General features: G+C 43.3%; 1 protein-coding gene across 14 annotated transcripts in view; it reads left to right on the top strand.

Annotated features, from left to right (window-relative positions):
* The window catches only part of PEG3 (paternally expressed 3), a 31799-nt gene extending 21877 nt beyond the window's left edge, over window positions 1–9922 (top strand). For 13 of the 14 annotated variants that reach the window (XM_019628886.1, XM_019628888.1, XM_019628890.1 and 10 more), the window contains 3 exons: window positions 862–964; window positions 1959–2051; window positions 2398–9922. In XM_019628886.1, coding sequence (XP_019484431.1) covers window positions 862–964; window positions 1959–2051; window positions 2398–6413 — 4212 coding nt within the window. In that variant the 3' untranslated portion in view covers window positions 6414–9922. Of the gene's footprint in view, window positions 1–626; window positions 691–861; window positions 965–1958; window positions 2052–2397 lie in introns of all 14 variants that reach the window. The other variant, XM_019628896.1, reaches the window with a different exon arrangement.
* The last annotated feature ends 3985 nt before the right edge of the window (window positions 9923–13907 follow it).

Below are 13907 nucleotides of genomic sequence, written 5' to 3' on the forward strand. Positions count from 1 at the left end.
ACATTGCAGAAATTCCTCACCCATAAGGGAATGATGCCCTTCTCTCCGTTTTACAGATGAACCTGAGGCTCAGAACGATTTCTGTTCCCAAGGCTGCATGGCCCATAAATGCACTTGTCCTTTAGCCCTCGAACAAGCAATTTAAAAATGCTTTTAAGGAAAATATCCATTAGAACAAAAGAGGAAGCTATAAAAATGAAGGCACTCGGGGCTTAAAGTTATTCCTGGGTTATTTGGAACTTCTGCACACCTAGAAGAGTCCATGGTGTAGCCATGTTGTACTGTACTGTGGGGGGGTGTGTGACATGGAAGAGGGGGGACTGGGGAGGGAGGCTTAAGTCACTTCCTGACCAGATGTCTGCTAAACCACGTTTTCTTTCTGTTGCCCACATATACCATGCAGAGTTAATATTTAGCTTTCCCACCAGTCTCCTTCTCTCTGTCAAAATCTTACCCACCACTTAATGCCCCACCTAAGACCCTCTACAAGCCTTTTGCTCACTGTTCAGCCCACCCTGAACTGTCCCTCCACCAAACCCATTTAGCACTGATTATCTGTACCCCACTTTATTGTTTATTGTTCTCTAATTGTTTCATGAGTCTTTTCTCTCCAACCAAATTATAAGCTGCATGAGGGCAAGGAATATGTGTCATACGTCTTTTGGATCTTCCTCAAAGTATAGCGCCAAGGTAGGTATAAAGTAGGTCCCTAGTAAAACTTGACTTGGATCACTCAGAACCCCAAACGCTGTGAGCACTTTCTACACACCTTTGTATGTGTAGCTCCCATGTCACCAGCATTCTTGCTTTGGATGCCCATGGGAACAGGCTCCATTCAGAGATGTGTGTTTCGTCTTTTAGGATGCAGTATCATACCAGGATGTCGTGGACCTGACTGAGGACAGGGAGCCTCAGAACCCGATTCAGGACAACATGGAGAACTATAGGAAGCTGCTCTCACTGGGTAAGCAGCGGCTTCTCCAGTCTTTCGAGCAGTTTGTCATTTTGTCATCTTATTCTTTTCAAGCTGCAAGATATTAGAGTCCATATTAACATATTTGAATGCTAAGGGTAATAAGAAGTCTTTGAAAGGTTTCAAGCAGAGGAGTAAGTGATGAGATTTGTGGGGTTTTTTTGGTTTTGTTCTTGTTTTTTTTAATATTATTGGGGAACAGCCATGGTCATTTGGTTACACATTGCTTTCATGCTACAGTGGCATAGTTGATTCTTTTAGGGAGGGCACAGCTCCCCATGTGGGAATTGAACCGGCAACCTTGGTGTTATCAGCACCATGCTCTAACCAGCTGAGCTAACTGGTCACTGAGATTTGCGTTCTTAAGAAGTCACGCTGGCTCTGGGTGAAGAACATATTGTACAGGGTGCGGGGAGCAGGGAGATGGCTCTTGCCACAAGAGTTGGTACTTTCTCTAGCGTGGTGACAGCAGAGGTTTTTAAATACACATTTAGAATGGGATCCTGAGTTCCAGTTTGGACTTTCCTAGAAGATAAGTAACTCAAGTCAGAGTAGGCAGTTGACTCTGCTGGTCTGGCGCTGGGAAGAGAGCCACACCGAGAGTGTTGTGTAAGGTGCCTGAGAAGCTTATGTTTGGAGAACATTTGGAGAAGGAAGAGTCAAGAAGAGGAGGAAAACCATGGAGGCCAGTGAAAGAGAGGATATGAAGATTCAAGGGGTGACTGTGAGGAGGTGAAGACTAAAAGGGAAGCACTCAATTTAGGGGCATGTGGAGGTCTTTGTACAAATTTGTGGGTGGAGTCAGTGTAATTAATTAAAATTTGGATTAGAATGGGCTAAGAAGTGATAGTGAGGAAATGAGACTGCAAATAGAAGGCATCCAAAGGATTGGATATTTAGTGGCTCAGAGAAAGACAAACATCAATTTACGGTGATGAGTCCTGGTCCCCAACTTAAGTATGCGCTGTTGTATTCTTGTGAATAGGAGTTCAGCTTGCTGAAGACGATGGCCACTCCCATATGACACAAGGCCATTCATCAAGGTCAAAGAGAAGTGCCTACCCAAGCACCAGTCGAGGTAAGCACTAGGCAGATTGTACACATGGGTCACTTTAATCAATGAGATGGGCAATATATATACATACAGTAAGTCCTCACTTAATGTTGTCCATAGGTTCTGCGACTTTACGTGAAACAACGTCTAACGAAACCAATTTTACCATAGGCTAATTGATATAAACAGAGTTAACTTCCTACGGGATCTCATCAGTGTTGAAACAACGTTGAACGAAATGACGTTATTCGAGGACCTGCTGTACTGATAAAACTTTTACAGTTTATATTCGCACCACCATCACAGAAGTCCTGTTAATTTGCACAAGTACAGGGACGAGGGAGTATTTACATTTGGGGTTTCTTTCCAGGTCTGAAAACTATGCCTGAAACCAAAAAGTCAACCCATCGACGGGGAATTTGTGAAGATGAATCTTCCCACGGGGTGATAATGGAAAAATTCATCAAGGATGTTTCACGCAACTCCAAATCGGGGAGGGCAAGGGAATCTAATGATCGGTCACCAAGGTTCCCCAGAAGGCCAGGCCGTGATTGGAATGATGTTTCATTCAACAACAGGGAGTCAGTGATTCAGGAGAGGAGCTATGAAGGGAGTGCCTTCAGGAGAGGCTTTAATTATAATTCAAACCTTGTTTCCAAAAAGAGAGTTCTTGAAAGAAAAAGGCGCTATCAATTTGACACCGATGGGAAGGGCTCAATTCATGATCAGAGAGGCTGTCCAAGGAAGAGGCCCTTTGAATGTAACGAAATGAGAAAAACCATGAGCATGAGTAGCCTTGGCTCCCCCTCCTTCACCGCGTCGCAGTCACTTGATTTTGGGGCAATGCCCTATGTGTGTGATGAATGTGGGAGGGCTTTCAGTGTGATTTCAGAATTTGTCGAACATCAGATTATGCATACTAGAGAGAATCTGTATGAGTATGGTGAATCCTTTATTCATAGTGTGGCCGTCAGTGAGGTTCAGAAAAGGCAGGCTAGAGGGAAACGCTTTGAATGTAAGGAATGTGGGGAAACCTTCTATAAGAGTGCCGCTCTTGCCGAACATCGGGAAATTCACATTAGAGACTATCTCACAGAATGTAATGATGAGGAGTATGAGGAGCCCTTCATGCCTAGCCCGACCTTTAGTGAGCTTCAGAAAATATATGGAAAAGATAAGTTCTATGAATGTAAAGTGTGTAAGGAAACCTTCCTTCATAGTTCTGCCCTGATCGACCACCAGAAAACCCATGGTAGAGACAACAAATTTAATGAGCGTGGAGAAGCCTTTAAACCCAGCCCAACCTTTAGTGAGCTTCAGAAAATATATGCTAAAGAGAAAATGTACGAATGTAAGGTGTGTGGGGAGACCTTCCATCACAGCTCATCTCTAAAAGAACATCAGAAGATCCATACTAGATCAAACCTATTTGAAAATAAGGGTAAAGTGTGTGAGGAAACGTTTATTCCTGGTCAGTCCCTTAAAAGGCGGCAGAAAAGTTACCCAAAAGAGAAGCGCTATGACTTTAAAGATGGTGGGGATGCCTTTTGGCAAAGGTCAGACTTCAGTGAGCATCAGAAAATTCATTCTCGAAAGAACCTCTATGAAAGGAGGGGGTATGAGAAGTCTGTCATTCATAGTGTGCCCTTCTCTGAATCTCAGAAGAGCCATACTATAACAAGACCACCTGAAAACGAGGATGAGAAGGCATTCACCATTAGCTCTAACCCTGATAACAACCAGAAATTTCCCACTAAAGAAATTGTCTATGAGAGGAAACCATATGAAAGGTCTGTAATTCACAGCTTAGCCTCTGCTGAAGCTCAGAAAAGTCACAGTACAGTGGGACCCAGTAAGCCAAAAGTGATTGTAGAGTCGACCATTCAGAGCTCAAATGTTGCTGAACATCAGCAAGTCCGTGCTGGGGAGAATGCCTCTGAAGGAAAGAAGTATGAGAGGTCCGTTATCCACAGCTTAGTCACTTTCAAACATCCCAAAAGTAGAGATGGAAATGAAGTCATTGAATGTAATGAGAAGAGAGAGTTGTCCATTGGTATCTCAGATCTTCATGATAAGCAACAGAAAAACCCTGCCAAAGAGAGCCCTTACGAAGGGGGTAAGAATAAAAACTACAAGGACTCTGTTATACGCACTGTACCCCATACTGAACCCCAAAAAAGTCTTACTGTAGAGGGAGTCAACGAGTTTAAGAAGGATGGCCATTCGTCTGTTCCCAACTCAAATGTCCGTGAACATCAGAAGGCCCGTGCTAAGAAGAAAAACATTGAGCACAGGAACCCCGAGACCTCTGTAATTCACTCCCTACATCTTGGTGAATCGCAAACATTTCGTCCTAGAGAGAAATTCTATGAATGCCCAGAGTGTGGCGAGTCCTTCGTTCGTAGCTCCGACCTCACTGAGCATCAGAAGATTCATGATAAAAAGAAGCCCTCTGAAAGTAAAAACTATGAACGATCTGTTATTCGCAGCTTAGCCTCCACTGACCCTCAGACAAGTTACACTGAGATGAGTTACGTTCAACAGCCAGTGCAAACAAGTTATGCTCAACAGCCAGCACAGACAAGTTACAGCCAACAGCCGGCACAGGCAAGTTACAGCCAACTTCCAGTGCAGGCAAGTTATAGCCAACAGCCAGCACAGGCAATTTACAGCCAACAGCCGGTGCAGGCAAGTTACAGCCAGCAGCCAGCGCAGGCAAGCTACAGCCAACAGCTGGCGCAAGCAAGCTATAGCCAACAGGCAGTGCACCAAGAATGTAAGGACTGTGGGCGGTGCTTTGCTACCATTGAAGACCTTGGTACACATCAAAAAATCTATGCCCAAGAGGAGTTCCATGGGGCGAAGCTGTTTGGAGCCTCTGTTATTCAGGGTGTAGGCTTTGGTGGGCCTCAGCAGGACGAGGAAGATGAGCAGGACGAGTCGGACGAGCAGGACGAACAGGAAGACCCCGAGGACGCCATCTATGGATGTAAGGACTGTGGGCTGGGCTTTGCGGATCGTGCAGACCTCAAGGACCACCAGAAAGTTCATGGCAGAGAGTATGTCATCAACACTCGTGAGTACACCCAGTCTGTAATTCACACTCATTCTGTCAGCGAGTATCAGAGAGATTACACTGGGGAGCAGCTCTATGAGTGCCCGGCGTGTGGGGAATCCTTTGTTCATAGCTCCTTTCTTTTTGAGCATCAGAAAATACATGAGCAAGATCAGTTTTATGGCCAGAGGAGGTACGATGAGCCTTTCATGCAACCCTTGGTCATTAACCCACCGAGGCCTTGTGCCCCACAGAAGAATGCTCCATCAGGGCTGTTCCTTCAGTGCCATGTGTGTGGCCTGGAGTTCATCCATGGCTCTGTCCTTGATCGGCACATGATAGTTCACATTGGAGAGGACCCCCCGACACAGGGCCAGGGCAGTAGCGAGGCTGTCAGTCCAGGCTTAGCCCTCACTGAGCTGCAGAGAAGTGAAGCTGAAGAGAAGCACTATGAATGTGAAACCTGTGGGGAGTCTTTCCTCAGCCAGTCAGACCTGAGGGAGCACATGAGAGTTCACGAGAAAGAGGAGCCCTACGATTATGGGGCTTCTTTTGTTCATACCTCATTTCTTACTGAGCCCCCCAGAAGAGATTCACCGTTCTATGAGTGCAAGGACTGTGGGAAGTCATTTATTCACAACACAGTTCTCACTAAACATCAGAAGCTTCACGTTGAAGAAGAAGAAGCTGCAGCCCAGGAAGCTGAAGCCAATGTCCTTGTCCCAAGAGAGGTTCTGAGGATCCAGGGTTCAAACATGGAGGCCGCTGAGCCGGAGGTGGAGGCTGCCGAGCCCAACATGGAGGCCGCTGAGCCCAGTGTGGAGGCCGCGGAGCCCAATGGAGGGGCCGCAGGGCCAGACGGGGAGGCTGCGGAGCCCAATGGGGAGGCTGAACAGCCCAATGGGGAGGCTGAACAGCCCAATGAAGATGCGGATGAGCCAGATGGTGCAGGCATCGAAGACCCTGAAGAAAGGGCCCAAGAGCCAGAGGGAGACGCCGATGAGCCAGACGGTGCAGGGATTGAAGACCCGGAGGAAGAAGGTGAAGATCAAGAGATTCAGGTTGAAGAACCATACTATGATTGCCAGGAATGTGCAGAAACCTTCACTTCCAATTCGGCCTATGGCGAGCACCTGAAAACCCATGCCAGGGTGATAATATTCGAGCCTGGAAATGTCTATGGGGAAAGTTCACACTACACTGAACATGCCAGCACCAGCACTGATGACAACGATAGGGTTGACGACAAGTACTTCAAGTGTGATGTCTGTGGGCAGCTCTTCAGCGATCGCCTGTCCCTTGCTAGACACCAGAATACCCATACTGGCTGAGAACACAAGTGTAAAGATTGGAAAACACTTTTACTTAGAACTTGACCCTTACCAAACCACAGAGAATTTGAACCAACCCATAATAATGTCAGATGTAAACTTACCTTGGCCTGGACATACCTGACTTAGCATCAGACAACTAAGACTGGAAAGAAACTGCAGGTGGAGATTCCTTTGGTCTTTACTCTCCCCCATCAAATATTGGTGTGTGCACGTGGGAAAGCACTAGCACATAGCTTACCTTTCATCCAAGTAATCAAATTAGGGATCACTCTGAAATTGCCCCAGCCAACTGTAAATGACACCTCTAACCTATATGTAATGCTCCCTGAATGTATATAGAATAGCAAATCAGCAAAATAGTAATCACCAATACTTGGACTTTATATGACACCCAGTTACAGTTTACTGTGCAGAGGTACCCCTTACTGGCACACTTTGATTTTTCTTCCTTTTTTTTTTTTTTTTGGGAGGAGGAATAGAGCAACAAATTAGAATATATTTGTAGGCATTTTAGGTCCTGAGAAAGATTTATTCTGTGTTATTTTAACCCCCATCCTTTTGAGTAATTGACTGTATTTTTCCTTACTCTTAAATATTCTTGTAAAGGTGTAAGCGTGAAACTCTTGGCTGTTTGAAAAGAGAAGTGCTTTGAGCTTCCTTTTCAACCATTTTGTCTACACCAAAACTTTGTAACCTAATGCTGTGTAATCCTTTACAATATGTGGATTGACCTTTAGTGATCCAAATTGATCAGTTGCCACATTGTACCTTGCAGTGATTCTCATGCAAAAATATTACAAGTTTTGTTATTTTTTTTAATGAATTTAATGTGTTTGATAGTGAATTCACAAGAGCCGAAGCTTTCCCCTGTAAATCTTACTTCTTTGCCTTTAGACTGGGTTGCAACCATCACTAGATCACGATAGTGCCTAATGAAGGTTGAGAACCATAGGGAGAGGCTCTCGTGTTGTAAATAAGGATGCCAGCTAATGACTTTCATCCCTTGCTTTGTGCGCTTCCTGCCTTAAGTGACAAGTAGCAACGTGGCTTCGTTAGTATGTACTGCCACAAGTCAGTTTGCACCCTGGGTGCCCAGGAGCCAGTTACCTTAGAGCTTTCTATCGCTGAACTAAATTCTCATCTTCACCTGTCTGACCTTCAACCCATGTTTAACTTGCATTTTAAAAAATTAAAAAACAAAATAAAAACTTTCTTTACAGTCAACCCAAGCTTAACATGGACTCAGGTTCCCCAGCAGCCTTAATTTGTTTCATTACCACGTGCTCCTTCATTCAGCCCTTCTATTTCTGAGCTCTCTATTCGAGTGTTGTGTTTGTCTGATCTCAGTTTTCCAGTTTAATCACAAATGACCTCATAGCTTGAGGTTTCCTGCGTCTTATTCTGTGACCACCTGTGCTCCTTTTGCTTCCCCTCCCCTTGCATAATAACTATTAAGATATTTTTTGGCTTTGAGTTGGCTGGAAAAAAATTTAAAAATTAAAAAAAATTTTAAAAACTGAATCTGTGGAAGAAGTGAGCAAAGGATAAAAGCAGAAAATTTGAGCAAGTGAAATTAAAATACCTGCTGGGGGAATGTGTCTAAATCTCACTCTCCTAGACCTGCACCGTTAGAGCTTGAGGAGAGTGTGTCAGAGCTGCTCTGGGAATGCCAAAGTTGAGGAAGATTGCAGGGTGAGAGCATGAAGCAGACATGAATAAGCCAAAGAAGGGCAGCCTAATACATCACCAGACCTAGGAGTGTGAGGAAGCTGACAGAAGGAAACAGAAACGGGGATCAGAAGGCCAGGTTGGTGAGAATGAATTGAGCAGGACGTCCTGGGCAGTTTAGAAGAAGGGGGCCATTTCGATGGCATGGTGTGAGGGCCAGCTGTATAGATGGAGGTTGGAACAGACATCCAGGAAAACAGGAGCAGTCAGCCACTGCATCAGAGAAGGACCCTTGAGATGGTAGCGATTGCTGCCATTGTTGGGGTAAACTTGAGTTCATCACTTTTGGCAGGTTTAATTGGTGGAAACTTGTCAGAAAGCAACTTGCTCAGTGTCAGGGTGTCCGTTCCGACCTTTTGTTAGTGAAAAATTAGGAACAAATTGAATGCCAAACAAAGTGATTAAGTGAACATGTATCTTTGGACTCTTACGCAGCTGTTTAAAAATGATAATCATGAAGAGTTATTTAGCAACATGGAAATATATTTACAGAATATTAAGTCGAAAAAGCAGGACACAGAATTATATTTGTACTACAATTACAACTGTTTAAAAATGTACGCTTATAGTCAAAAGCTGTTGTGTTGTAGGCTTCTAGTTGAGCATTATTTTCTTAAATTCCTTGATGTTCTTTATGGTAGTGTTAATAAAAAGTTTATAATCATGTTTCCATTGTGAAAATAATTTGAACTCATTATCAGACACTTGGAAAATACAGAAAAGTGGAGGAAAAGAAAATCCCATATTACCACCATTCAAAGGCTGATATTCTTCAGTATGTTGTTTATTCTTGTTGCTGTGCACAGGTTTATGATTATAACTGTGTTAAAATGTGTATCCAAAATAGCTGTTACATTATCTTTGTGGAATTATTGTTAAATATTTTCATGTTAAAGTTTTCAAATGTTCCTTATAATAGTGTTTTTATAACAAAGTTGATTATGTTTGTTTCTGTTACAATCGTAATACATACCAAGAGAAAAAATTGGAAAACACAGTAAATTAGAAAAGGAAAAATAATCACCCATATTCCCAGCATCCAACAACTACTGTTAACATCTTGATTTGTTTCCTCCATCTTGTTTAGTGTACAAGCTTGTGATTATGGCAGTGTTGAATATGTATGCATAAAGTCTAAGGTGAAAAAATTATGGAAAGTAATTAAAATAGTGTTGTCATTGTGGGATTATGCTAAATATTTTGTCTCTAATTTCTTGAATGATCTTGGTGTTTTGGTATTAAATCTTATGTATTTTTCCATTACAAATATACATACTCATGGCAAACTTGGGGAAATTCAGTAAAGTAGAAGAAAAATTCACCCATATTCCCAACACCTAACAACAACTCCTGTTAACATCTCTATCTGTACACCAGTCTGTGATTATTAGGGTGTTAATGATAAGTATGCACAGAGTCAAAGATGGGAAGAAATATGGAAAACAAGAAATAGTTGTATGGTTGTTGTGGGATTAATGGTGAAATATTTTGTCTTGGTTTCCTTGAATGATCTTTATCATAGTGTTTTGGTAATTCACATTTATTACATTTATTTCCATTGTAAACACAGAACGTGTTCATTATAGAAACTTTGAAGTTGCAAAAATGTAGAAGAGAAACTCACTGATATTTTCACCATCCAAAGGCTGATTAACATCTTGATACATTTTTTCATCTTGTTTCTGTGCACAGGTTTTTGGTTTGTTAGTAATATGCTTGTGGTTGTTCTATCTATCTGTAATAGTGTCAACAATAAAAATAAAGTTAAAAATAAGATATTTCTCAGTCTCTTTTGTCCATTTTAAGTATTTGAGATTATTAAATATTTTGTTGTTGTTGTTGTCATTAAAATTATAAATCCAAAAACTTTGTGCCTTCTTAGGTCTTTAAGTTTGGCTTTCAAATTTTATTTCATTTTTAAGTATCGCATATTGCAACAATTACTTCTAAGGAATCTTTTTTTTTAAAGATTTTTATTGGGGAATTGGGGGGATGGGAACAGTGCTGGGGAATTGGGGAAAGGGGAACAGACAAGTTGCTGTCGTTTTTTGTTCTTCAATCTAGTTGTGGAGGATGTTGCTTCACTGGCCCAAGTTGGCACCATCATTGCGCTCTTCTCTGGCGAGGCAGATCAGTCGCCGGCTTCTGGACGGCCGCTCACTGCGGCTGCTGGCCGCTCACGCTGGCTGCTGGCTACACACGGTAGCCTATGGCAATCCACTGCCACAGGGGCTGCAGCCTAGGCCGTCGCCGGCGACTCATGGCAGCCCAGCTCCAGGCTGAGCTGTTGTTCAGCATCTTAGCTGTAGAGGGCAGTGTCACTGGCCCTCATATGTGGGATCCGAACTGGGGCCCTCTGGCATCCCAAGCGAGTTCTTAACCATCGCGCCACTCGGCCGGCCCTCTAAGGAATCTTAATACTACATGATTCCACATTATTAACTGCACTTATAAAATTGAAACGAGATGTAATAAAAAATTTTGGTGAATGTTTAAATAAAAATTTTATTACAGTAAAAGACACATTGCCGTTAATTCCCCTCAAAATACACCACCCCCCACTTATCCCATCGTTCTTGCCGTTTTCTGAAGCAATTCTGGAAAGTCCTCTTTCGTGAGTGTCTTTAGTTGCGCTGTTGTGGCTGCCTGAATGTCCTGAATCGATTCAAAACGTTTCTCTTTCATGGTCATTTTGACTTTGGGGAAGAGCCAGAAGTCACATGGTGCCAGATCCAGTGAATGTTTTTATTTGACAGAAATTGCCATACCAGAAGTGATATGTGACACAGAGCCTTTCCATTGTAATCACAAAAGACTGAATGCTGCTACTGAGTGCCATCCAACAGAAAGGCAAAGATCGTCAATATGAGAAGTGGTGTGTCAAACCTTAGTAATGGTGTATGACAAGTTTCAACTTGTCAGTGCAGTCGTGTGATCTATGGTTGAGAGAGGTGTGTTTAAAAGTGTGCCTTAAATCATCATTATGACAACACTCCATGACACACATCGCTTCTGATATAGCAATTTCTGTCCAATAAAACATCGCAGTGTGTCCTCATCCACCTTATTCACTGGTTCTGGCACTGTGCAACTTCTGGCTCTTCCCCAAAGTCAGAATGATTCAGGACATCAAGGCAGCCATGACAGTGCAGCCAGACACTCATGAAAGAGGACTTCCAGAACTGTTTCAGAAAGTGGCAAGAACAATGGGATAAGTGTGTTCGAAGTGAGGGGCAGTATATTGAGGGGAGTTAATGGCAATGTGTCTTTTACTGTAATCATTTTTATTTAAACATTCACCGTATTGTTTGATCACACTATATATTCTGATAGTGTTTTTATACTTAATAATCACGCATATATTTTAACTACTTGAACTGACATTTTTCATTTTAATCTGAAGAGATTCTCAAACACAAATAAGAAGGATCCCTTAACATAAAGCCATACGTGTTATGGTTTAAGATTTCTTTAAAGTTTGTATCCCTAAATCTTTCCTGAGGTTAAAAGGTGTTTATCCTCAGGAGTCGTTGCCCTTTTTTTAACCTGACCTCATGACCAGAAACATCCCAGAAAAATTGGCAGTTTTTCCCACGTAAATTGGGAGGTAATTTTCGAACATGCTTATAATTCGATCGTGATCAGAGATTTTCAGCCACGTTGCTAAATGGATCACTCACTGTTGGCTCACTGTTGATGGGTTGCACCAATATCTAATTTGGGATTGTTGTGTCTGTGACTCATGATGCAAAAGGAGATGGTCACATACTTGGCATCCTTCTAACCCCTGCATGTCATGTGATTGAATTCTACTCTTAAGATAGGAAAGTGTACTTCTCATTTAATTACTGTGTTCTTTTCATATTCTCAGAACTTTTGTTTATATTAAATTGAAAGTCCATTGAGTTTTGGTTATCTCTTGTAGCATCTGACTCTTTGGTCACAACTTTGATGGTCCTTCTATGATAAGGGGCATCAGTGTAGGTCACAGTGAGAGGGTCAGTTCTCATTTAAGATTGATTTCCTGACGAGAGTATTGTGAAAGGAAGTAGAGGAAGGGAATGAAGTGTAAGGGTCATTTGAAGGTGCCTGACCAGCACTTAACACTCTTGGGGATTCTGTCCACCACCCATACCTCATATAGGGGAAGGCCACCATTACTCCATGAGATTTGACCCCCCTCCCTGGCCTCAGCTGATTGGTGCTCATGGGTTCCCATTGTCCAGTCAGACACAGACTAAGGGCTAGGAGGGTGGTCATATAGGTTGGTGCCGGGCATGCTGATGAACAAACAGACCTGGAATAAAGCCACATGGCCAGAGGGAAGCTTGGTTCCTGGTGCCTCACCCACCGCGGTGCCTTGTGAATCCTGGCTGAACTGCCTACCCTCGGGTTCCCTAAGAAATGCTTCTCTAAAATTACCCCCTTCTCTCATGAGCTGGCTTGGTTATTGGTGATTTTTGCTGTTTTCACCAGCCCCAGCCCATCCCTGAGATGATGCAGATGGTTCAACTGCAACATAATAAAGGCCAAATAATACAAACCCACAGCTAACATCATACTCAACGGTGAAAAGCTGAAAGCTCCTCTAAAGTCAGGAACAAGACAAGGATGCTTTCACATACATCTATTCAACATACTACTCATGGTCCTAGACAGCGATCAGGCAAGAAAAAGAAAAGGAATCCAAATTGTAAAGGGAGACGTAAAAGTTTTGGGTGTTTTTCCCACCATGGAAGGTAACATAGATTCTGGGGATTAGGATGTGGACATCTTTGGGGAGCTATTTTACCTAACCCTCCCTTAATCTGGAAAAGAAGGGACAGAATGTTGCCTACGTATTTTCTGAAGTGAGAAGGGGAGGACCTGTCCTGGATGGGTCTCCTAAGGTCATGTGTTGCCTAGACCAGTGGTTAAGAGCACTCATCCTAGAACCAAGCCGAGGCTGGGTTTGAATCCCAGCTTCCCGTTTCCTAGGTGCTCCCAATAGCTCTATGTTTTGATTTACTGCAAAACAGAAATAATAATATATCCAGGACTGGCTGCATGATTTAGGGGACCCAGTACAAAATTAAAATGTGGGATCCCATGTTCAGACATTGTTAAGAGTTCCAGACATGCACAGAGCATTAAACCTACCTAGGGACACATCTCCAATCCCATCCCTCACACTCATGAAGGGGTGTTCTGGGGCTTGGATGTTGTAGGGAATGGGGCTGGTGACACAGTGAGCCCAGAGCTCAGGTTCTCCATTTTCTCAAACCTCTCCACCAGGGAATGGGGTCCCAATGGTCTGAAACTACCATCCAATCAACCTGTGAGAGAGGGAATAGGAGTTCCTCCCCACTCCTACTCTGGGCAGAGTCCTGGGTGAGAGGCATAGACCTCTCCAGACAGTGACTCTGGCCTGGACCTGAAGGAGTGCTCACCTCCACCTAGCCCTCTGGATCCAGGAGAGGCATGGAGGGGCCCTCCCAGACCCGAAAAGGCCGTTTAGGGTTAATTGTTTTCTGCACGGGGCTCCAGCCACTGTGCTTTCTACAAATACATCACATCTGTCCCCATCTTTGGTCCTTTTTGCACTGGCTATTTCTTCTTCCCAGAACACATCTGCAGATATAAATTGTCTTGCTTTTTGGGACTCCTTCAGAGCTTTGGCCCAATGTCTTCTTTCTAGGGATACTCCTTGGCCATCCTGAAATTGCAACACTTTCCCTAAACCCCTCCTAACTGTTTACTGCATCCAACACACTTGGATTCCCA

This window comes from Hipposideros armiger, unplaced genomic scaffold (assembly GCF_001890085.2).
Source record: "Hipposideros armiger isolate ML-2016 unplaced genomic scaffold, ASM189008v1 scaffold_813, whole genome shotgun sequence".
NCBI classification, from domain to species: domain Eukaryota; kingdom Metazoa; phylum Chordata; class Mammalia; order Chiroptera; family Hipposideridae; genus Hipposideros; species Hipposideros armiger.